The 23,806-nt window shown below is 35.8% G+C and overlaps 1 protein-coding gene and 1 long non-coding RNA gene across 4 annotated transcripts in view; one reads left to right on the forward strand and one right to left on the reverse strand.

The window, feature by feature from the left end:
- The window catches only part of SLCO1A2 (solute carrier organic anion transporter family member 1A2), a 41,119-nt gene that overhangs the window by 12,478 nt on the left and 4,835 nt on the right, over positions 1-23,806 (reverse strand). For 2 of the 3 annotated variants that reach the window (XM_032391831.1, XM_032391830.1), the window contains exons 3-12: positions 22,969-23,110; positions 19,112-19,244; positions 16,030-16,136; positions 13,732-13,878; positions 10,962-11,060; positions 10,149-10,370; positions 7,557-7,721; positions 6,139-6,334; positions 2,628-2,793; positions 692-864 (exon numbers count right to left, since the gene is read on the reverse strand). In XM_032391831.1, coding sequence (XP_032247722.1) covers positions 692-864; positions 2,628-2,793; positions 6,139-6,334; positions 7,557-7,721; positions 10,149-10,370; positions 10,962-11,060; positions 13,732-13,878; positions 16,030-16,136; positions 19,112-19,244; positions 22,969-23,110 — 1,550 coding nt within the window. The remainder of the gene's footprint in view (positions 1-691; positions 865-2,627; positions 2,794-6,138; positions 6,335-7,556; positions 7,722-10,148; positions 10,371-10,961; positions 11,061-13,731; positions 13,879-16,029; positions 16,137-19,111; positions 19,245-22,968; positions 23,111-23,806) is intronic. The other variant, XM_032391832.1, reaches the window with a different exon arrangement.
- The window catches only part of LOC116624162, a 63,353-nt gene that overhangs the window by 8,721 nt on the left and 30,826 nt on the right, over positions 1-23,806 (forward strand). The window contains exons 4-5 of the long non-coding RNA XR_004297835.1: positions 12,687-12,809; positions 20,155-20,366. This is a non-coding gene — a long non-coding RNA (uncharacterized LOC116624162). The remainder of the gene's footprint in view (positions 1-12,686; positions 12,810-20,154; positions 20,367-23,806) is intronic.

A 23,806-nucleotide genomic window follows, 5' to 3' on the forward strand; every position in this document is an offset into this window, starting at 1 on the left:
CTAAGTTCCAATAATATATGAAGAAAAGAGAAAAAGATGCAAATTTCGTTCACTAGGAATGTTTATGATTGTTTGCTAGACATGAAGAATACTGGAATTCAGTGAACACATTTGTAGGACACCTAAGTTTGAATTGGAGCTCTGCAGTTGCCTAGTTTGAGAAAGCCCTTCATCATTTGTCTCTCATGATAGCCTTGTAAAAGGAGTTGAACATTTATTATTATGCCTATTTTTGATTTAAGGAAATGAAGCTCAGATCAAGTGACCTGTTTAATGCCCTGTAGATATTAATTGGTGAGGCTTCTGACAGCTTTACACTCTGCTGTCTTATAGCTTGAGCCATATAAAATGACTGCTAGGCAACCACTCTACCTATCGAAATGACCAATTCATACAGTTTACACTAAAATATAAATGTGTCTCTTGTGTTAAACAATGAGAGGTTCACATAATTTAACTGCAAAAAATAAGGAAGGGAAATATAGGGAGAGAAATGTCAAAAGATGAATATTCATATTCCTGAACAATAAAATTTTGTAAGATTCAACAATGCCTAATGTAAAACTCTTATTAAATGATATATGAAAACACTGAATTCTTAGATAATGTAGGCTCCAAGTGGCTTTCTGAGAAAAGGGTACCTTAATTAAGGATCAGAAAGGAATCCAAATAAAGAAAATGATTCTTGTACCTTAGGAGAACCATATATCCAGGTATGGCAGATAAAGAATAAATGAAACTGCCAATTGCTGACAAGATTAAAAAGTACTGGAGCATCATGGAACAGTCATATCCTTTGTCACACAGCCCAAGAACTGCAGATGAATTTCCTGATGTTTGAATGCAGCTACAATTTTGGAACACCTGTGTGAAAATAATATATTGTCCTATTTAAGAAAGTAAAATTTCGAACACAAATCACAAATATTTTCTACATAGCCAACTAGATTAAGATGGAGACAATTTATTCCCTTTACTCTCATCTCTATTATGATGCCTCTCAGGATTATAGCATAAAACAAAACATGGAAGGATGGTTTTAGGAAAAAGGCATTTCTTTCTAAATATGTGGAGTAAATTTGCAATAGCTCAGCTATTCTAAAGTCATGTCTTTTAAAAACATATACTGTTTTGTTACAACAGGAAGTATGACAAAATTTGTTTCAGAATACTCAGTGGAAATATTTACTTATGAATAAAGCTTTGTTTCAAAAAATATAGTTCATTTCAAAAACAGAGTAAAGTCAATCCTTTAAAAATTCTTGTATGTTTCCAGGTTTTCATAAGAATCAAAATTTATATTTTACTTTATTACCAACCAACATTTTAAATATTATAACATTTTTTTAGGCACACACACACACAAAAAGCCTAATTCCATTTTCTTAAAAAGCTGTCAGAATGTGAAAAATACAGAAAAGGAAAAAAAAATGGCAAAGCAATTAGCTGGATAATTGAGATCAAAACCACCAACTTCATCTCAATGATAAAAATATTTCAGTCCAGAGTATTTTTAAAATGAATTATCTGCAAATGGCAAGATTTCATTCCTTTTGGTGTCTGCATAATATTCCATTGTATATATATGCCACATCTTCTTTATCCATTCATCTGTCAATGGACACCTGGCTCTTTCCATAGTTTGGCTATTGTGGACATTGCTGCTATAAACATCAGGGTGCACATACCCCTTCAGATCACTACATTTGTAACTTTGGGGTAAATACCCAGTAGTGCAATTGCTGGGTTGTATGGTAGCTCTATTTTCAACTTTTTGAGGAACCTCCATACTGTTTTCCAGAGTGGCTGCACCAGCTTGCATTCCCACCAACAGTGTAGGAGGGTTATAAGTCAATCAGAGAAAGACAAGTATCATATGATCTCACTGATATGAGGAATTCTTAATCTCGGCAAACAAACTGAGGGTTGCTGGAGTGGTGGGGGGTGGGAGGCATGGGGTGGCTGGGTGATAGACATTGGGGAGGGTATGTGCTATGGTGAGCGCTGTGAATTGTGTGAGACTGTTGAATCACAGACCTGTACCTCTGAAACAAATAATACATTATATGTTTAAAAAAAAGAAAAGAAGATAGTAGGAAGGGAAATATGAAGGGGGGGAAATTGGAGGGCAGATGAACCATGAGAGACTGTGGACTCTGAGAAACAAACTGAGGGTTCTAGAGGTGAGGGGGGTGGGGGGATGGGTTAGCCTGGTGATGGGTATTAAAGAGGGCACGTTCTGCATGGAGCATTGGGTGTTATGCACAAACAATGAATCATGGAACACTACATCAAAAACTAATGATGTAATGTATGGTGATTAACATAACATAATAAAATTTAAAAAATGCAAAAAAAAAGAATTATCTGAGTAATGATGTCACTGCTATGAAATTAAAGATCAGTGATCAGTGTCTACTATACTCATAAAAAAATTAAAGAAAATGATTAGTGGTCAGACACTGTGGAGGTTTAAAATAAGATTTATGAAATAAAAGGCAAATCAAATGAACAGACAGAAAGACTTTAATTTTACTTTTATCAAATGTGGAGCCAGTTCATGTTGGAAAGCTCCAATGGAATGCATAAAACCAAAGTTCTGTAAAAAGACCAATAGAATGTATTACCATATTTATTCCTGTTCCAACAGATGTCTCACAGCCAGCAAGACAAGCTGACATATATGACACACCATTGTTTCCACACACAGGGTCCCATGTTTTAGTTGGACAGTTGCAATCCCTGTTACAATCAGCAAGGATGGTATTTCCCACATATAAATCTTGTTGCATTCTGAAATGATTTAAAATAATGCATGGATATTGAAAGACTGTTAGAGCATTTTCTTTTCCTTCTTTTCATCTTAATCCAAAATTATATTTCCTCTCCTCCCCAAAGTAGAAACAGAAATCTTCCCAACATCGATGTGTGACCTCAGTACTAAGCTCTGGCATAAAAAAAAAATACCTGTTTTGGTGACACATAGCCACTTTTCAATGATTTACTTCAGGTAAACAAATAGCTAATTAACAGACATTAACTGAGTGCCTTCCATATAGAGGGTGTTTTTTTCAGGTATTATTAGAACTCAAAAATGAAGATGACCTAATACCTATGGTTAATCCATATGGTAGTAAGTAACAAGAGATCTTGTTTGAAAGCAACCTTAAAGATCAAAATCTGTAAGTTCAATTTGTAATGCAGATAGTACATTTAACTTCAGAAATCTAACTGCTTGAGTAAACAAATACATTCTCCTGGTATAAAGGATGTCCAGTGGTCATCAAAATGGCAACATAGGTGTTCTTGACCAGTCTCCCTCCCAAGAAGACCAATTAGCAGCTCTCCATAGATATGGTACCATTGTGAAAATCCCAGAACCTGAGGGTGAGGCTAAAGCACCCCCTTGGAACATGAAGACCTAGAAAGACCACATTGGAAGGGTACAAGGAGTAGTTACACTCTAATCAAATTGCCCCACCCCCAGGTCAGCATAACACCACACTGAGAGGGCCCTCCTGGGCCTACAATTTTGCCAGTGGGAAAAGAGAGCCCAAGGTTGATATCAAGCTCCCTCAGCATTGTGGGTTGTTTCCAAGGAGGGCCATTCAGGTCTCACCTCATGAGGATCACTGGGAGAATCTGCAGGCCTCACTCATTAAGAATTAGATAGAGAAGGAGAAGGGGGGCAGGGATTACAGGAACCAGCACTCAGATCTTGGTGGACTGTGTTCTTACTTGCAGCATTGTCCAAGTACAGATCCCAGCCTGTGGTTCTGCTCATCTACAGAGCTGAATGGTGACTTCTTTTTGCCAAGGAGCTCAGTTGGCACTTCTGCTTGATTTGGTACCTAGTCAACAGGCCATACTGGCTGTGGAGACAGTTCAACTGCCCCATCTGGGCAGGGAAGCAAATTCACAGTCCTGCCTAACTACTGAGCATAGCCTCCAGTCCCACCCATCCAGAAAGCCTGGCCTGAGAACCTAAGCCACAGAGTCCATCCTATAGCCCTGCTCAGTCTGGGAGCCAAGCTAATAGCCCTGCCCTACTGTTAAGCATAACCTCTGGCCCCACATAAACAAGGAGCCTGAACAGCAACCCTGGGTAGCCTCAGAGCCCAGACTACAGCACCACCCAGCAGCCGAGCCCAGCCTTTGGCCCTACCCAATTGCTGAACATAGCCTGAAGCCTTCCTCAGGCAGGGAACCTAGTCAGTGACTCTGCCCAATCATGGAGCAGAGCTTGCAGCCTCACCTGATGAGAGAATGTGGACAGCGATTCTGCCCAACCAGAGGATGGTTTCTAGCACCACCTAACTCTGGGATACAACTAGAGGCCTCTCTCCTCCAGAGAGCCTGGCCAGCAACCTTGCCCAAGAGTAGAGCACGGTCAGCACCTTGTGAAGCTCAGCCTCAACAAAACATTAGCAGAGAAATTAAGAAAACAATCCAATAATTGCATCAAAAGAATAAATACTTAAGGAATAAATTTAACCAAGGATGTGAGAATCTGTACACTGAAAACTTTAAGACATTGATGAAAGCAACTGAGGAAGACACCAATAAATAGAAAGATATTCCATGCTCATGGATTGGAAGAATTAATATTGCTAAAACGTCCAGGCTACCCAAACAATCTGCAGATTTAGTGCAATCCCTAAACAGATTCCAGTGGCATTTTTCATAAACATAGAAAAACAATTCTAAAATTTTTATGGAGCCACAAAAAGGTAGCCAAAGCAATCTTAAGAAAGAAGAACAAAACTGGAGGTATCACACTTCCTGATTTCAAACTATTTTACAAAACTATAGTAATCAAAACAGCATGGTATTAGCATAAAAAAGAGTCACAAAGATTATGGAACATAATAGAGAACCCAGAAATAAACCATGCATATGTAGTTAATTATCACAAGCAAACCAAGAATTTACTGTGGAGAAAGGATACTCTCTTCATAAATGATGTTGGGAAACTGGACAGCCACATGCAAAAGAGTGAAACTAGACCCCTATCTTATACAATACACAAAAAATAAACTCAAACAGATTAAAGCCTTAAATTTAAGACCTAGAAGAAAATATAGTGGGTAAACTCCTTGACATCAGTCTTGGCAATGATTTTTTGGATTGGACACCAAAAAGCACAGGTAACAAAAGCAAAAATAAACAAGTGGAACTACATCAACTAAAAAGCTTCCAGACAGCAAGGGAAATCAGGAACAAAATGAAAAGACACCCTATGGAATGGGAGTAAATATTTGCAAATCATACATCTGATAAAGGATTAATATCCAAAATATATTTAAAAAACTAATAAAACTCAATAGCAAAAAAGCAAACAATCTGATTTTAAAATGGACAGAGGATCGCTTCTTAGCCTTTTTGCTAAGACCAAGTGTTAAAATGGGCGGAGGAACTAAATAGAAAATTTTCCCAAGAAGATATACAAATGGCCAATAAGTAAATGAAAGGATGTTCAATATCACCAATCATCAGAGAAATAAAAATCAAAGCCACAAGATACCATCTCACATCTGTTAGGATGTGTATTATCAAAAGTCAAGAGAAAACATTACTATGTATAACTTTCCTATAAATTCAGATAACCCTCAAATACAAACCCAAAACTATTCAATGACCGAGACTTAATTAGACAAATGAAATGTATGAATTCACATATGAATTAATATATCATGTATTAGGATTCAGTTATGCTGGATGTAAGCCCATTGTGGAAACATATGAAGGTGATTGAGACTATATAGTTAATTCTTAATTTTACCCATTTATGAGAGTATAAAATATATGGATCACATATCCTAAAACAACCTAAAACTATTGGTAGTTTCTTTGATATCAACTTTAATATCTACTAGGATATCAAAAAGACACACACACACACACACACACACACACACATGCAGTCATAACTCACTAACCCTATAATATGTTCCCAGGCTCTTTAATAAGCCTAGAGCCTGGAGGGATAGGCTTACAACTGACAGATGGAGGAAAGATAAAGACCATGGATTATTGTTATTAATTCCGATTAGCTAATAATCTGGTCATGGGTAATCATTGAATAAAATATATTATTAACTGTTCTAAAAGTATGACATTCATTAGAAAACAACATACCCTTTATAAGTGGTAGTTATGCCAGCAACTGAAGAATTATCACAGATCATGAGAAAACACAAAAGATGGAGAAGATATTCAATTAAAGACAACCAACATCCTATGTGGGCAGCTTGTTTGACAGTAATCTTGAACTTCTTCATAATTAAACCACCAGTTATATATCCAATGCATATTGGAGGTAAGTTATAAATGCCTATAAATGTAAGTGAAATGTTGTTTACAAAGTGACTTAGCAAAAGAACAAATAAGATACCACTTTTTATCTAGTATGTCTTGCATAAGAAACCATTTAGGTCCAACTCACAGTGAAGAAAGCTGATTGAATTTTATCTCCATTTAGTTACATATTATGTACAGAGAGATTTTTAAATGACCCACAATGTCAAAGTATATTTTGAAAACTGTTATCACTATCCTTCATTTAATTAATTATAGTAGGTTGTAAATTTCTTGCATGCAGGGATCATGATCTACATTTCTTTCTAATGGTTCAGGTAGGACTGACAAGTCAAAGTTGACCAGTAGTTTGTGAGTAATATGATTTTGCAGTTGTTTATACCCTCTCTAGTCGATAGGAATTTGACTTAGCTCAAGGTACTTTGGAAGGTTACTTTGCTGAACCCGTGATTGTCAAGTATATTTACGCTTCGTGTCCCTCTCCCTAAAAAAAAGGGAAAAAAATCAAGGATAAGGACAAGACAGCCCTTGGTTGCATTCTTACAATGCCAGGGTAAGTGAATCCCATCACATTTTCTTGGGAGAGTGGTTAAAAGTCCATTCCAGAATCCCACACCAGATTGTCTAATTTAGTATGTCTTAGGTGGGCACCAGGTATCTGAAATTTTAACAAGCATTCTAGGTGATGTGGATGCAGGTAGTCTGGGAAATTCACTTTTCAAAACAGTAAAAAGCTCTCAGGAGAAACCCAAAGTGGAAGAGAGCCAATGGAGTTAATGGGGTACTGGAAAATCAGAATGCGTGGGCTGCAAAGACATCTCAAACCACCAGGGGGCCCAGGGAACTGAGGAGACACATGGAATTCATATCCTGGAGTTAAAAGAGTAAAACTCAGACTCCTAATGAATTAACATTGTTTTCCTTTTTACATTAATGGTTTGCCTCTCTGAAAATTATCTCTAATCTGTACATTCCCCAAGATTTCAAAAAATATTTTGAATTTGTATTCTGACCGGCAAGAGAGTAGAGAAGAAAGCCAGGATTTCCTGGCTTCTTTCCTTCCCTACCGTTTGTGGATTTCCCTGGAGAATGGAAGGGGGAAATGTACCAGGGACAGAAACATCTCCACATATTTCAATTTAGGAGTTTCCTAGACCCATCATCACACTGTTTACCCTTTCATGGTTAAAAAAAAAAAAAAAAAAGTGAGCTACTAACATAGAGAAGAATAAACATACCGATTAGAAAGATTGCATCTGAAGCTGATTTTCCATATTGCTGTTCCAGATATTTAGGCATGAAGGTGAACATATTAACAAATGCATTGAACTGTACAATGCTTATTAGTATGAAAAGCATGTAAATTGGGTTGCATAAAAGACTTTTCATGAACGGTAAAAAATCTGAAATGAAAGAATGACAATAGTGTTAAACTAGCTTGGCTTTGCATTTTAAGATTGACTTTTTCTGAAATATGAACCTCCCCTCCCAAATTAAGATTTTTGCTTATAGTGCACTTACTGGGTTTTGTTTTGCTTTATTTTGTTTTGTTACCTCTTGAAAGCTAAAGTTATATCATTTTGGTACCCTCTGCAAGTCAGTAATGCAGCTGACTGGGCAGGGAGCCGAACATAACAGTTTTACCATCACTAAGTTGTTATTGTGTCTTAAGGAAGAACTATAACATGACCAAAATATTGTCTGCATTCACACCAGTTCCTTTTTTTCCCTTCTATTAATAGCCTCTCTTTTCTAGAGATCATCTAGACTGAAAGATGCTTGTTCTGTTTTTAAAGTTTAGAAGGAGATCAACTTGATAAAGTTCACACTCAAATATTGATATTATTGTTCCTGACCATTTAAAATATGTGGAAATTCATGGGATATAATTTTCTCAAGTACTGGGTATTTTTCTACTTCCTCAGAACAGCAGTTTGGTCCTGTCAGAGGTTCACACTGGATACACAATGAAACCACCTGGAGATCTTTTAAAATACAAACCCCCAGGTTCCACTCTCGGAGATCTTGATTCATTTGGTACATACTAAGGGTTATGTAAATGATATAACCCAAACTTTCCCCTGTTGGTGTGGACTGACACAGCTTAGGGCCAAATTTGTGGCCCATCTCTTGGAAATGTTCCAAGGTCACCCTGCCACCATTTTGGAGTCAGTCTCACTTATAATTAGTTTTCACTTTTCCTATCTTCACATTCTTTGTCTTGATTTCCTTACTTATTGTGTATTTTTTGCTCAATAAGCTGCCTGAAATCCAAAGAATCAATAAATAAACAAACTGAGAGAGAGAGAAGGAAGCATAGCTTAATGCAAAGAAATCTATTTTAGCTGTAGAATTCAATATTTATGAATAAAGTACATGGCAGATGAGAAAGTTGTGTTCAGAGCACTTTGGAGCTTTTTAAGTTGTCCATGTTTGTTGACATCTCTGTCCTAATAGATGAGTCTCAGTAGTTCAAATCTCTTTTCTGTATGTCTCATACTAAGCTCCACTTCTTTTCTATATGTCTCATACTAAGCTCAGTTCTTTCCCCAACTGATCTTTGCAGATCACAAACAATATTCTGTGTTAAAATGTTCTATCAGTCCATATCAGCCTTTCCAAAGGAATTGTTAATATAATCATGACCACTCTGGAATTTGAAAGGTTCTGAATTGGCTTCTAATGATCTGAGAAGTATTATGTTTAATAGTAGTTTAAGTGAATGTGTAATTGTTAATAAAAATTCTGTGCAAACAGGTCTTATAATTTATGGGTGTTGGTAGAAGTAGCAACATCAACAATAATAACACTAATACTAATAGCAGTAATAATAGTAATATGTGCCAGACCTCCTTTTACCCTCACACAACAACTCTGTAATAATAAGTACTGTTATTACCCCATTTTACAGATAAGGAGACTGAGTCCCTCTTTACCTTGTAAATGAACAATCTCTAAGAATTCCAAGGCCCAGGCCATACCTCGTACTAATTAAATCAGACCTCCTGGGAATAGTACAGTATTTCTGGGCATCAGTAATTTTTTAAAATTTCCCAGGTAATTCCAACATATGGACTAGTTTGAGAATCAGTGTTCTTGAACATTAAATACTTAGACTACTTTAGCTTAGTTTCCCATAGAAACACTTTCTGTAAATTATTCTTTGAACTTTTATTGAAGATGTATCCAAAAAGGAAAAAAAAAAAAATTCCTGTTCTATAAAATATGCATTTGCACTTGCTGGAAAACTACTACGTGGTTCAATATTGCCTGCATTATACATCATATGATGAGTTTTTCTTTTTTTACAATGTGTTACTTGGAGAACATTTTCTCTTTAAGAATTCTTCTTCTTCTCTCTATCAAATATAGAGAGTTATGGGACTTACCGTGTTTTCGTTTCCTGCCTTAACTTGCAGGAAGCTCACAGTCAAGCTAACATTTTTTTAATTTCAGAACTATATATTTATTTGCAATAGTGTATATTTTTTCCTCCTTTTGTTCTCAGTTCAAATTTCTTTTTTTTTAATTAGACCTATGTTCTCTATAAAAAAGATTTTTTAAAAGCAAATGGGAATTTATTTAGTGTCTGAATTGAAATAAAATTTTATATACGTACTGATTACAGATAGTTTGGCTTCCAAATTATATTACTTATTCCCAAGTAGTAGCACAGGGAGACTCAGACTTGTTAGACATTATTGACTACTGACTGTTAATGACAAATTGTCTTAATGCACCCTAGCGTGATACAGTGTTAGAATGAAATATAGACACATCTCTAAAAAACAAAAAGTAAATTATATAGTATTTAGAATTTTTATATTTGCCTTTAGTGATTCCATCCTTTTCCTTCTTGACCTCTTCTCTTTGTTTCTCTTTTTTGTCATTTTTAATGATGTCTGCATTATTCTTTAGTCCTTCCTTTGGAAGCGTTTTGGGCAAAAAGAAAAAAGGAATGGCAGTGAGCACATTCACTCCTGCACAAATCAAAAAGCCAAACCACCATGCACCAACCCAACGAGTATCAGTGGGAGTTATGGTCAGATCATCTGTAAAGAAATATACACATTTTATTAGCTGGTCACGATTTCCTGCATGAACTATAGAAAATCATTAATATTACTATTATATTATTAATAAAACCAGTTCTCAGGTTTTATCCAAGTACAGACCTTGTAAACAATTTAGACATTCATAAAATTTGTCTGACAATATGTGGTATTACAATATTGCCTAGCAATAAATTATTTTGGTTCTCTGTCCTCTCCTGTAGGGAATTTATAAACAGATATTTATGAAATAACTACAAGCTCTATTTAACTACATATAAATGATTATTTGATTAAAAGAAATTCAGACCTACGTTGTCTTTATATCTCTTGAAAAAAGGAAACATGGTTGTGACACAATAGAAAGAGCACTGGCTTTTGTGTCAGAAGGTCAGCATTTTAACTTGTTTTCTTGCTCACTGGTTTGAAATATTCGAAAAATTATTTAAACTCCTTTACTCCAGTTTGCACACCTGAAAAGTAGAATTAGTCAACTCACCGAGTTGACCCACCAAAGCAAGAACTACCTGTGATAACATAACTGAAGGTGATTTGTATATTCTAGCCTAAAAATAAATTTTATTGAATTACCTGTGTTCACAGATCCAGTGTCAACATAAACATTTGCACAGAATGATGCTAACAAAAGTCCAATCAAAGGACCAATGATAGCTCCTGTTTCTACAAACCCTAAAAATAAATGAAAATATAAAGTTATAGTATAGTTATATACCCACATAAAGAGTCCTAATTCCATAAAGAGTCTGAAGACTGCATTGTTTTTGCCTCAGATATGTTTGCCTTAAACTTTCAATTTGTAAGAAAATTAAGCTTTGTGTACATATAAGTAACAAGTTTATTTCTGTTAATGTGGAGAAAAAGAACCTCAAGATTTAAAACCACTTTCTCTAGGCCTCCAAATTCTCTTGCGTGATAAATCGCAGGTAAATCTGCTGTAGCAGCGTAGGCTGGGATCATGCTGTTGACAAAACCACAACACAGAGTGAGATTCTTTTGCTCCTTTCCATAGGCACATTTTTGGAGGAATTCTAGACCAACATCACATTACGATAAATTTCTCATGGCATGTTTCTCAGAAAGCTTTCACTCCCACATTTCTGATTTGAAACCTCTTCTGGCTATGTCCTCACCATTACTGATACTTCTCTTCTTTCATCATGATCTCCTTTCTTATCCTTCACATTCTTGTCTTCCATTCTCATCGGTCCCCTCTGCCCTCAAGACTTCTTACTCATCTGGAATTTCATCATCAGTGAGCTCATGGCTTATCTACAATTCAGAATCGAGGCTGAGCCTTCCCAGCTGCTGGAAACCCAGACAGCTTCTCCAGCTTCTTCCACTTGTTCCTCCTTACTTCAAAATATGTCTTCTGCCTTCTCCATGGTTCTGTAGGCTAACCCCCTCCTGTACACAGACCTGACTTCTTGACCTCAACCCCTCCTATCTTCTCTGAGGTCTTGCTCAACTAAACATGCCTTTTTTTGTGTTGGTTCAGTCTCCCTGATTCACTGATTACAGTATCTCACATCCATCCTGCTTTCTTTCCTTTCACTAGACTCTGCATTTACACCCTCACCACTTCCTGAATCTACTCAAATCCTTCCACATTCTTCTCAAAATACTTGCAGGTAGCACCAGTGTTCTTTTTGCCACTTATTTGGTGTCCTTTTCTGGTCTCCATTCTCCTAACTCTTTATGTTATTTGACATTGCAGGCTAGCTCCTCTTTTGAATTTTCCTCCTAATACTTTCACAAAACTATGCACTTATTGTTTACTCTTTCCCTTGTGACTACTCCTTTGATTTTCTTCTTCCTATTCTGCTCAATAACTAAAAGTGTTCCCTAGTGTTTTAAACTAGGATTTCTCACTATATATGGCTTCCCATGACAAAACTCATTTTTCTCCCTCAATTTCATTTATTTTCTCTATATAAGTGATTCTCAAAATTCATTTCTAGCTTTTATATTCTCTCCTAAACTTCAAAGCCATACATGGAACTATTTTCTTCCATGGTATAGCTTATTGACTTGTAGTTATTTAATTATATGCATGTGCACATTTATTTCATTTTCTTAAGCCTAATTTTTTTCAAATTTAATAACACACAGGTATTTATCAGATTTGGTTGATTTATAATTATGTAGTTATTTATATACTAAACCTTATATGGACTATGTCTTATTCATCTTAGTACATATAGAGATTATTACTATTATTTCCATATATTATACGCCCTAGTATTTATTGAATAAAGAAATACAGATTATAACACGGTGTTTGTTAATTTATTGCAGGCAAGCATTTGTATTCTTTCAAGATAAGTATGTGAAGGGATTTGAAAGGACAAAAAAGAAAAACATCGCAAAATCTTATTGCAAAATCAATGAGTGATCAAAAATTGCCAAAGATTACTCGGGGTAAGGATCTCTAAATATTTTGACCTATCTTCATTATGTGTAGCTCTGTTCTGATCCTCTTTCACCCTCTTTGACATTTCTGGTTCTTAAAATATATGTCTACATTAATAGCAAAATGTCTCCAGACTAAAAGTTACACTTTTGTAAATAACAACAGATGGAACAACTAAAGAATACAAATAAGTTATTCATAATAAATTAAGAACATTTAGGAGACTAGAAGACAACATAAGAAGGTAGATCTTATTTTGGTTATTGTGGGAGGTGACACTGATGGATTTTAGAAAAGGAAATTTCAAGAAACATTCCCAAAAGTATGAACCAGATATTTGTGAAGAATCTGAAAAAGCCTGACTAGCATGGAGAGATTGTGAAGAAACTAAATAGACTGAGTAATAAGTGGAGAGGTCAGATTTAGTAAAGAAAGAGCCAGTATGTTTTATAGACATGGTAGAGAAGACATGATTAAAACAATATTTGAGAAAAAATATACTGTAAAAATGTTTATAAGAAATTGAAAGAAAATGCTAGTAACTAATGAAGATGTTATAATAATCTACAGATGAAGTAGACCCAAACAAAAATAGAGGTAATGAAAATAGAAAGATTTTGAATATGAGACATTTTAAAGAAAACATTGGTAAATCACTTAACAGACTTGATATAGAGTGGTGCCAAAGAAATGGATGAGTCAAAGAGGACTCTGGGGGCAACTAGATGAGTGGTATTTTTAATAGCAAAAAGCAGAGTTAGAAAAGTAGCTTTTTTGGAGTTAGCTTAATTCAGTAAACTTTTATTGATTACCAGCTGTACCAAGGTACTCTGGTCGTCATTCTGGAAATCACTGAGTCCGAGTAACTGACATCTACCTGTAAGGAACTTCCTTTCCTGAGAAGAGGCTAAGGCAGATTTTCAAACTCACCAATATATAAAGGAGAGTTTTCAGATTTGGCAAAATCTTCTATGTAGGAAATACCCAAAGGCATGATGGGAGTTTCACCAATTCCACGTATGATATTTCCTACTAGTACATATACCCACATTAATGATTTAACTTCTTTCACACAGTCTGTATTTAAAGAAAAAAAAGATATGGTATTAGTGATTTGGTAGTAAAATATCAGTAATACTTAATTCTACATTTTTGGTAAACATTTCACAGTTCTTATGTGACATGGCATCTTGTCAATGATTTATACTACTATGTCAGCAATGTATCATTGGACCATCCCACTTGCATTTTCTGACAGGATACTTAGGTATGGTCAAATGTAAGTGGTATCCGGGAGCCAATTCCTACTGGGCTGGGATAGATGAAGAGTATACACATCTCTTTTCAATTTAGTGTTTAATGGCAACACATTGGTAGTTTGATGACAGTATTTATGCACAGAAATTGACAAACACTAAAAGCCAGAAACTTTTCCCTGCAGAGAGATAGTTTATCAGCAACTACTGAACCCAGTTAGCTGCTGTGAGAGCTACCCCACTTCTATACTAACTTAGAGAAGAGAAAAGAAACACAATTATCTCTCCCTAGAACTGATACTGTAAGATTTAAATAAGAATCTCACTGAAGTTTGAGTTCTCTATAGCTCTAATTACTTTATAGAAACTAAAAATATTTAACTGGGTAGTAATCACATTTTCTCTGTAGGACCTACTGTATACTGTAACCACCAAATAATTTTTAACAGAGAAACCCACCCCAATCCTTGGAGCAGCACTGCTTAGTAGAATAACAAAGAGTAGGCCAAAGAGAATGAAAGGGAGGAAGATAGGCAGTTGTCTGAAAACAGCCAATTCTGTTCTAAGCCAATATAGCTATCAAGCCAGGAGGATACTCTGTAGGGTCATGTTTTCAGGAAAGTGAATGACAACTTATTTTTATCTCCTATAATCTGCCCAGGTACTCACAGATGTGAGGCTCCTGAGCACAGCTGGGCCTGGAAATATCTTGTGAGGTTTATCTCTCAGTCTTTCCCAGTCCAGAAAATCATAATGTCCATTTCTGGGTATTCATGTGTTTTTTTTTTTATGGTGAGCGCAGTGATTTGTGTCTAGAGATCACAGGCAAATTCTAGGCCTACTCCAGGACAAAATTTAACATGTCAGGTGATCAAAGAATTAATGTACGTTTCTGGAGATTCACTAGACTGGAAAGGTTTTGATTTAAATATTACAATGCATATTTAAAAAAAAATAGAAAATAAGACCTAGGTCAGTCTTTGGCAAAAGTCAGTTTAAGAAGAGAATATAGGCCACCATTGATGTCACTGGTTTTTTTGTTTGTTTCTTTCTTTCTGTCCCCAGGAAGTTGCTTTGGCTTAGAGTTTCTGAGACAGCTATTCTTACACTCCTTGAAGCTGTTTAGTTTCCTCTGATTCCATGCCAGCAGTGAAATTCCCAGCCTTGGGGACCAATGTAACCCCCACTGATATGAATCCAGCATAAAAATGTCCCCATCAGAGGAAGAGAAGTTCTGGTCTGAGGTCAATCAATGGGTTGCTTCCAGACTAAGCATACAGTCTGAGGTCAATCAATGGGTTACTTCCAGACTAAGCATCACCAGAAGATTATATAGGAGGTCCCTTAACATATGAAGGAGTAGAAGCTGGCATGTTGGTGCCTGGGCCTGCAGAAAGCCAGAAGAAGAACCACTATTGTGTCAGACTATAAATCAGTACCTCTGGTAAAGAGGAAGAAGTAGGGCAGAAAGACAAGTTCCTACTTCAGCAGAAAGAGAATAGAGTAAATCAAGGTTATAGCATACTTGCCTGCTTTCTCTGCTATAGAAGATCAGTGCTATAACACACATCTTTTTGTTTTTATTTCTATTACTCATTTACAAATCATCAGCCTAAATCCATCTTTCTAAGATGTTTTCCTCTATGGAATTAACTCTAAGTCGTCCTTGGATGGATGTCTCTGACTTATTTTTAAATAACCATTGCAAAAATAAATAAATAAATAAATAACCATTACAAAGAACAGATAAGACATTCTTATTAAGTATATTCAAATATAAGAGGAATAACATTTAAATTTATGAGCCATTTCTATTTCCCTCCATGATCTCCTCCAAAATCTCTGAAAAAAAATTTCTTTTGTTCATTTACCTTACTCACTTAACCAAACTTAATAACATTCAAAGCCCCTCAGCAGAAAGTGTTCAGTTACAAATTCACTGAACAGAAAGCAATACAATGAAGTAGACAACCTGATGGGTCTTCTGTTGGTCTGAAAATCTGGGTTCCATTTTCCATACACAAGAAACTGTTTGAGGACAAATTGCCTGAAACTGAAACTGTAGATTCATATTCATATCTGTATGAACACAGGGAAAACATGGTGATGTTAGGGAGCCAATGAAGACAACGTGAGCATTGTGCAGATTAACAACTCCTGCTTCACATAAGACACAACATCCAAATCCAGGAAAGATTTCATTTTGCCACCTAATCATCATAAATTAATATCACTGAAAAGAACTTGCCACTCACTGTCAACGTACAATCACTTGACAGCTAGCTTTCAATTATCTGTAGGGGGATGATATACCTTTTAAATTATCTGGCATCAACCTTCAGTGGTTTTTAGGTGATCATTTCCTGGAAATAATTACTGTGGGATAAGGAACAAAAACCAAGAAAAATAATAGACTCAACAAAGTGTAATTAAAGGCTTTGGGGGGAAAAACAACACAACAAAAAAAGTCTCCCACTTTCTGAGAATCCAAACAATAATTCCTTCACGTGTTCATTAATGCCCTCAGAGAAACAAAACATGTACCCATCATAATGAGAAAACTTAGGAGAATCTCAAACACTGTGGCAGCACAATGTAATGCCTTTTTCTCTTCTCATGAGAACAAAAGTGTTAATAAACTCTGACCATTTATCTTAGGCAAATTACCACAAGATCCACATGCCCTTTCTCAGAAAGAAAATTACTTGCTGCAACAATGGAGGAAAATATGTCCAGCTCTCTTTGTTAGAACTTGCACTGGGTTGGTTTCTATATTTCTATTAGGTAAGAGAAAGCCAAAGAAAACTTGCCTTTCTGAGTTTCAAATGAGCTAAAGAGTGTTATGCTTGGATGACACCAATAGTCCTAATTACTATGTTATAGAACATAATAAAAAGGGTTAAAATACCTTCCCCTTAGAATAACTGCCCAGTCATACCCATAGAATTTGGCTGTGAATCGTGGACAAAGGCTTCTGTCTCCACACCCATGATCCCATGAGACATGGAAGCTTCAGACAAAAAAAAAGAAAAAGAAGAAGAAAGAAAAGAATAATACCTTTGGCAGAGTGTAGAAAGAAATGAAAATAATAGCTGAATATTACTTGACATTGTCTTGGATAGGATGGGATAGGGTAGGAAAGGAAATAAAAGAACAGTAGAAATTCTTTGCCTTGAAACCACTGATCCCTTCAGAAATATCTGAAAGTTAAAATATCTTTTTCATTTAAATTACCTACTTAAAACCCAATAACTCATTCCATGTCCATTCATTCCCCAAACATCAGCAAAATGGTAGTAAATGGATTTTAAAATAGGAAAGGAAAGGCATAATGTCATGTGGATAAAGAGAAGGGAAGATTTGACAAAAAGAGAGAGTTTAATAGGATTTTGAAAATGGAAAAGCAGTTGAGTGATCACTAGATTTGTAGATATGAGAAACACAGCCCTGAGTAAGTGCCTGTAGGAGAGCAACTAAACACATGCCACACAAACCTGGAAAACTTCAGGCAAGAAACAAGATACTTCTAAAATGAGAATATGCATAGTCCCAAAAGAAGATTGCTTTAAAGTGTGTATAAAGAGCAGTTAAGCCCTTATAGACATCCTCTGCCATTGCAACTGAATGTGGCCTTTGCTCTAGAGACTAAATAGACACTGAGGATAGGGAAGCCATACTAAAAACTGCAGATATTAGGTTAAAAAAAAATCGACATACCGAAAAATGAGATTCCCACTCCCATGTGCTGATAGTTTATGGGCAGTTCTGAGCCACCTAAAAAATAACCAGTCCCTGTACAAATCACCTGACAAAGAAGTCCTCCGTTGATTAAGACTTATACACACACACAGAACTTCCAGTTAGCTTGTTGTTGTTATTCCTCTCTCTTAAATATGAATAGATTACCAAGAACCACCAGATATATGGGGAAAGCCTGTAATAGTAAAGATAGAGACAAAACAAATAAAAACTGTACATTCAGAGAAAACAGAGAGAATGAAGAGAGATGAAGAAAATTTAGATGGAAAAAGACATTGCATTCTTGAAAGAAGAACAAAATGTTCCTTAAAAAGATACATTCAAAAAACAGAAGAGTCATTGGAAAATTCCCAAGGATAATGGTGAGGGAAAATTTCAAGGAAGGAGCCATGCACCAAGCCTTGGGAGATTCCAGTTCAGATTGCAGACAAAGGATTGATGGTGACATAGAGGTATCTCTAAGGCAAAAATGAAACCCTGTGATATGTATGAGCATTTTGAGATGTTGCCCTATCGGTGGAGAGTTTGGTGATGATTAGTGAGAGATAAAAAGAAAATGACTCAAATAAAAAGGGAACAATTATTAAATCCAAGGAAAATAAAGATGATATAAGAAAGGAATGACAGCATGGTTCAGCAGTGAAAGATACTTACATAGTCATACACATGGAAATAGTGAATATAATTTTATAGCAGAAAATCAATATATATTACATAACACAAAAGTATTAACAACTAAAAGGATAAACATTTACTTAGAACCATGGAGGCAAATAGCAGAAGAAAGAACTAAAAGAGTTGCAAGTAGCTACTCCTGGAAAGCAGTAATATGGACAATGTTGAAGGGACAGGGGATAAATTTTTTCAATATAATTTTAATTTTACAAGTTGGTGCACGTATTACTTTGGTAAAATTAAAATAAAAATCAACCTTCAGACTGGCCTGTCTCTTAATGACCTACATACAAGTAAACAGAACCTCATTGTAATTAGAAGTGTCTAAATAGTCCCCGGAAAAGAATAAGCCCACATTTTGCCAGGTCCTAAAATTTTTCATCAGACTCCACTCCATAAAATCCTAAATCTCTGTTTCATAGGTGGAAAAATGTGACTATGTAAGTGAAGCAAGGCAGCCCAGAGCACAACAGACTGGTGGAACGGAATCTGCATCTTTCAGCTCCCATTGCGGTGCTCTGTGCTTTTAGGAAGTATTGCTCCTAGAAAGGAAATTTCAAGTTTCATTCCATACAATCAAAAGTTGAGCTTAAAAAGTCATCAGAAACTGGAATACTTACAGGTCCATGAGGAAATGAGGTAGAGATTGTAAGAAACACCCTATGCCCATAACCACACATCCGACACCAATCAGTATAGGTCTATGCAATTTGGTTCCAAAATAACTCACAAATATAATCAACAAAAGATTTCCTAGGAAAAAAATTGAGATGAAAAAAATGAATATTTCAGTAAGAATGAACAATAGCTTAGCTTCATCCAATCATTTACTATCTGGCATTTATTGTATAAAAACTCTCTCAAATACCAGGACTGGTGCTAGGGATGCATGAAGCAATAAATGAATAAGACACAACTCGTGCCTTGAAGAAGGACTCTGTTTCACAATGTCGACAAATATGTAAACAGATCTCTGTGGAACACCAACATTTAAAGAGGGCAGAAGGAGAGAAGCCAGTGGGACTGGGCAATGGTTCTGAGAGATGTTCAAGACTCTGTGCATGATTATGTAGCTTAGAAAAATGGGCTGCCAAAGTAGGTGTTAGACTGTATGTCACCTCTGGCCTTTCCCTCCATGTCTGCTCCATGCTTGAAAAGAGAAGCCAAAGTCAAATTCAGATAGATTTATGTTTTAACTCATGATTTAAATGTAACTAAATATTGGTCAATATATCCAAGCCAGAGATCTATGTTTATTTTTACTTATCTCCTTAGAAGTAAAAAACAGTAGGTCTTCACTTCTCCAACTGGGTCTTAGAAGTAAGTCTTGCTTTGAGAAGTAAATTCAATGAAAAATTTATCCACATCTTAGGATGAAGTTTAAGGATAAAGAAACTAATTGGGGAGGCCCCATTCCAATGGACAAGACTTGATAAGAATGGCGTAAAGGGTTCAAAGAACCAAACACATGAGGAAGTTCTCATATGATACATTTTAAATTCAGTGATCAATATTTTCCCTGATCTACTCTACATAAGGAAAATCTCTATGATGAGCTTGAGAATGATAAAAATTTTAAAAACTCTCCCTCAAGTTGTTAATACTTTTCCAAGTAGTAGTGTATATTTTGAAGACTTTTCTTTCCATATCTGTCTTGCTCTAGTCTGCCTTGTTAAGAAGAGATGTCAGCGCCTATATTTTGTTTCATATGGACGGTGCCTCACCAAGTGCCACCACACTGGCCTCCCTGGGTTTCTAAAATCCCCATCATCAAAGCCATCCACATTGAAAGTATTATCTCTAGAAAGCCACCGTTCAAAAGCCATATCCACTTTTGAAATGAGAAGAAAGGAAGAGCCTTCTCTCCATGTAAGGGTGAGCATTTCAAGCTGCCTTTCTCTGTTGGTAAAATAATCACCATTGAGAGGGAATAGAAATGGATAGATAATATTTTTATCAAAGGTATGGAGAACACTGTCTATAAAAATTACTGAGGAAAGGTAAGCAAACTAATGCATTTATTGGCATCTGTAAATTACCTCTCCTCTTCCCTTCAGCAATTATTTCAGATCTTCACCATTTTTCTCAAGCCACCTATTGCCATTCACATTCCATAGTTAATACTTTCTACTTTGTCAAAAAAATTGGGGCAGTCAGGTTTCCCACCTCAATGGCTTTTCCACCTTCCTTCAGTTTGAGAGGTTGTGGTGCCCATCTGACCATCCAAGGTCTAACACCCTACTCCATTTCTCCAGCAACTTAGTCCAAGAATTAAAATCTTTCTTATACATTTTAAGTGTCTCCCTCTCTGCTGCATTTTAATTACAGATATTTTCTAGTTTCTCTCCAAACCAACAGTCACCTGTAGTCACAGATTCCACTTCTTCCCCTCTCATTCTTTCCCAAAGTCACTGCTCTCTTTCTGCCTTCTAGCTTCTCTATCTACTCTTCAGCTAAAAGTGCCCAGGCCAAAATCATATCAATTATCATATCATAAAACCCAGGGGATAGTTTTCTATCCTTGTCTAACTGGATATGTCTAATGCTTTTGAGACTGCTGACAAATTCTTCTTTTGGAAACTTCTACTCCCTTGGTATCTATCATAACATTCTCTCCTGCTTCCCCTCTTAATTCTCTGACTATTCCCTCTCTTAACACTTTTGTGGGCTCCTTTCTTCCACCTATTCCTTAAGTATTGGTGCATCTCAGGGATCCACCCTTTGTCCATGGTACTTATCTCCCTGTACCCTCTCCCTAAATAGCCTCATCTGTTCTTTAGTTTTAAAAACCACCTGCTAACTCAGTAATCAGTAGCTCCAGCCCAAACAGCTCCTCCAAGGCTTCTAGCTCATATAACTGCCATGAAGACATCATTACTCAAAGGCCTCACTGCTAATACCACAAATAATTTGCCTAAACAGAACTCAGCATCATCCCCATAGCCACCACCACAGTCTTGTCCCCCTTCTCCTATTCTCTGTCTCAGCACCACTATCCACTCCACTGCCCAAGCTGTAAACCTGGGGTTTAGTGTAGATATTATATTTAATGTATTGGTAAGTGTAGATATTATTTTTAATGTATTGTAGTGTAGTATAATGTATTGTAATTTAGTGTAGATATTATATTTAATGTATTGGTAAGCACAAATACTACTATATGACCAGTTGTTTTAATATTTTGATGATTTTATTCAAATAAAATGGGGTTTCTTTTTACTTTTATAATTTTCATTTTATGCAAGTTCCATAGCAAACACACAAGGCTAACCATAGTCGATTTCTCACTGCTGCCCATTTCTCCAGACTCATACCTTAATAATTCCCACATAAGGTTTGTGAGTCAATAATATTGGGCTGAATGTTGCTCCCCATACAAATTACTACACTACCTTGCCCTTATGCTTCTTCTATTGGAATTCCCTTCACACTCATCCCTCTTTCTTCACCTAGAAAACTTTTTACTCATCCTCCAACATCTTCCCTAAGTAAGGCTGTATCTTGATGTATGTTCCCATAGGACTTTGCATCTATCTATGCCACCGAACTTACTGCATTCAATTAAAATTATTATTGTACATCGATGCCCTCCATTAGATTGTGAGCTGAGTCCAGGCAGGACTGTATAAAGAGTTATTTCTAACTCCTTCACCAGGATCCAGCCCACAAGTGGTACAGAGTTGGGTTGGGGGGATAGGTTAAACACTAAGAGAAAAGATCAAGCATCACCTGTTTTAGCTTTGCCTCTCCTCAATCCCGATTTTTCTTCCAGATATTGATTAAGTATATTAAAGGTAACTTTCACCTTGGAGGAAGTAGAAGCTACTCTAAAACTGTGAAAGAATAGTATTCATATTTCTATGCAGCTTTGTTTACAGGAGAAATCTCTCTCTTCCTCATTCTTCCCGTGTCTTCACATCTTCCCAGTCCTCCACAAAAATCAGACAGTAAGAATAGATTTTATTCTTTCCTAGAGTCTGTTTCTGAAATAAATTCAGGGAGATGTGAAAATAGTTTCTTTTTCCCTCTGGACTTAGAAAGAAGAATTGTTAACCTCCCAGAAACAGCAGGAGAAGAAAAATATTCGTGTTTTCCTTTAGAAAACAGCTTTGTTTACCATGATATATATCTTCTAAATAGGAAGATAGAGTTTTAAGAATTATCAAATGATAGATTAAATATAAAAATTCTAAATACTCTGCTACTCATTCTAGCTGACCAAAAAACTATTAGAATAAAAAGTCCAATGGTTGGATATGTGGCAATATTTAGGTGTTATTTGGGGGATAATATTTAAATGAATTGTTTCTAAGAATATTCCAAAGTTAGCAAGGCTATCCATTCATTTTGGAAAACATGTTATTCAGTCAGATTAGACTAGTCAGATTAGTTCTAAAATTGCAAATAAGGAGAACAAAATTCAGACTAGTTTTATAGATAAAATATGAAAAGAAGTAATGCAAAAATAATTCATTACCAATCTCAAAGCTCCCGTTAATAAATCCGACTAGAAATGTAGGGATGTTGAATTGTCTCTCTATTTGTGTGAGCATGGAATTCATGTAAGATCCAGATAGTGTTTTGGATACAAATGCACATGTTATTGCCAGAAGAAACATCTAGGGAGAAAAGAATATTAAAAAACACAGGAAAAATTTATTTTTGATCATATATTTTTGTATCTGCCACCTATTAACAAAGTATCTTCTACCATAAGAATGGTTGTCTCCAACATAAGTAACCCTTGAATATGCAAGAAACTTTTAATGTGGTCTGTTCTTCTGGTCTTTCATGCCATGTTATCTCTTTGAAAACTCAAAGTAGGACTGATAAGTAATATTGAATTTTGTCAGTAGTTGTAGCCTCATTATTTTATAGGCATATCTTGTACATACACAGAAACAGCCACTCTAAGATATAGCTAATAGTTTAAATAGATCTTCAGCACTATAATGCTATCTGTAGTACAAAGAAGACATATACGATAATAAAAAAAGGAACGTGGCATTACACAGACATTATTTCTATAGCAAATTTGCTCAGGGTCTCTCCAAAGTAATAGGTAAATTATGCAACATTAGATTGCTGCTCACTCCCAGTTTATTTATTTAAAGCAATGTTATATGTTCTATATACATATTTATATATATATTATATTAAAGTAATTATAAACCATTATAAAAATGTTTCTAAACTGACCAGGTATTTGCTTTAAGGAATGAATATGAATACAATAAATTTCCATGTATTGAATCACATCTCCTGTATACTGATGGAGTTTCAGAGGACAGTCAGGTTGATGTGATCCATAACAA

The sequence above is a fragment of the Phoca vitulina genome, unplaced genomic scaffold (genome assembly GCF_004348235.1).
Source record: "Phoca vitulina isolate PV1807 unplaced genomic scaffold, GSC_HSeal_1.0 scaffold64, whole genome shotgun sequence".
NCBI lineage: Eukaryota > Metazoa > Chordata > Mammalia > Carnivora > Phocidae > Phoca > Phoca vitulina.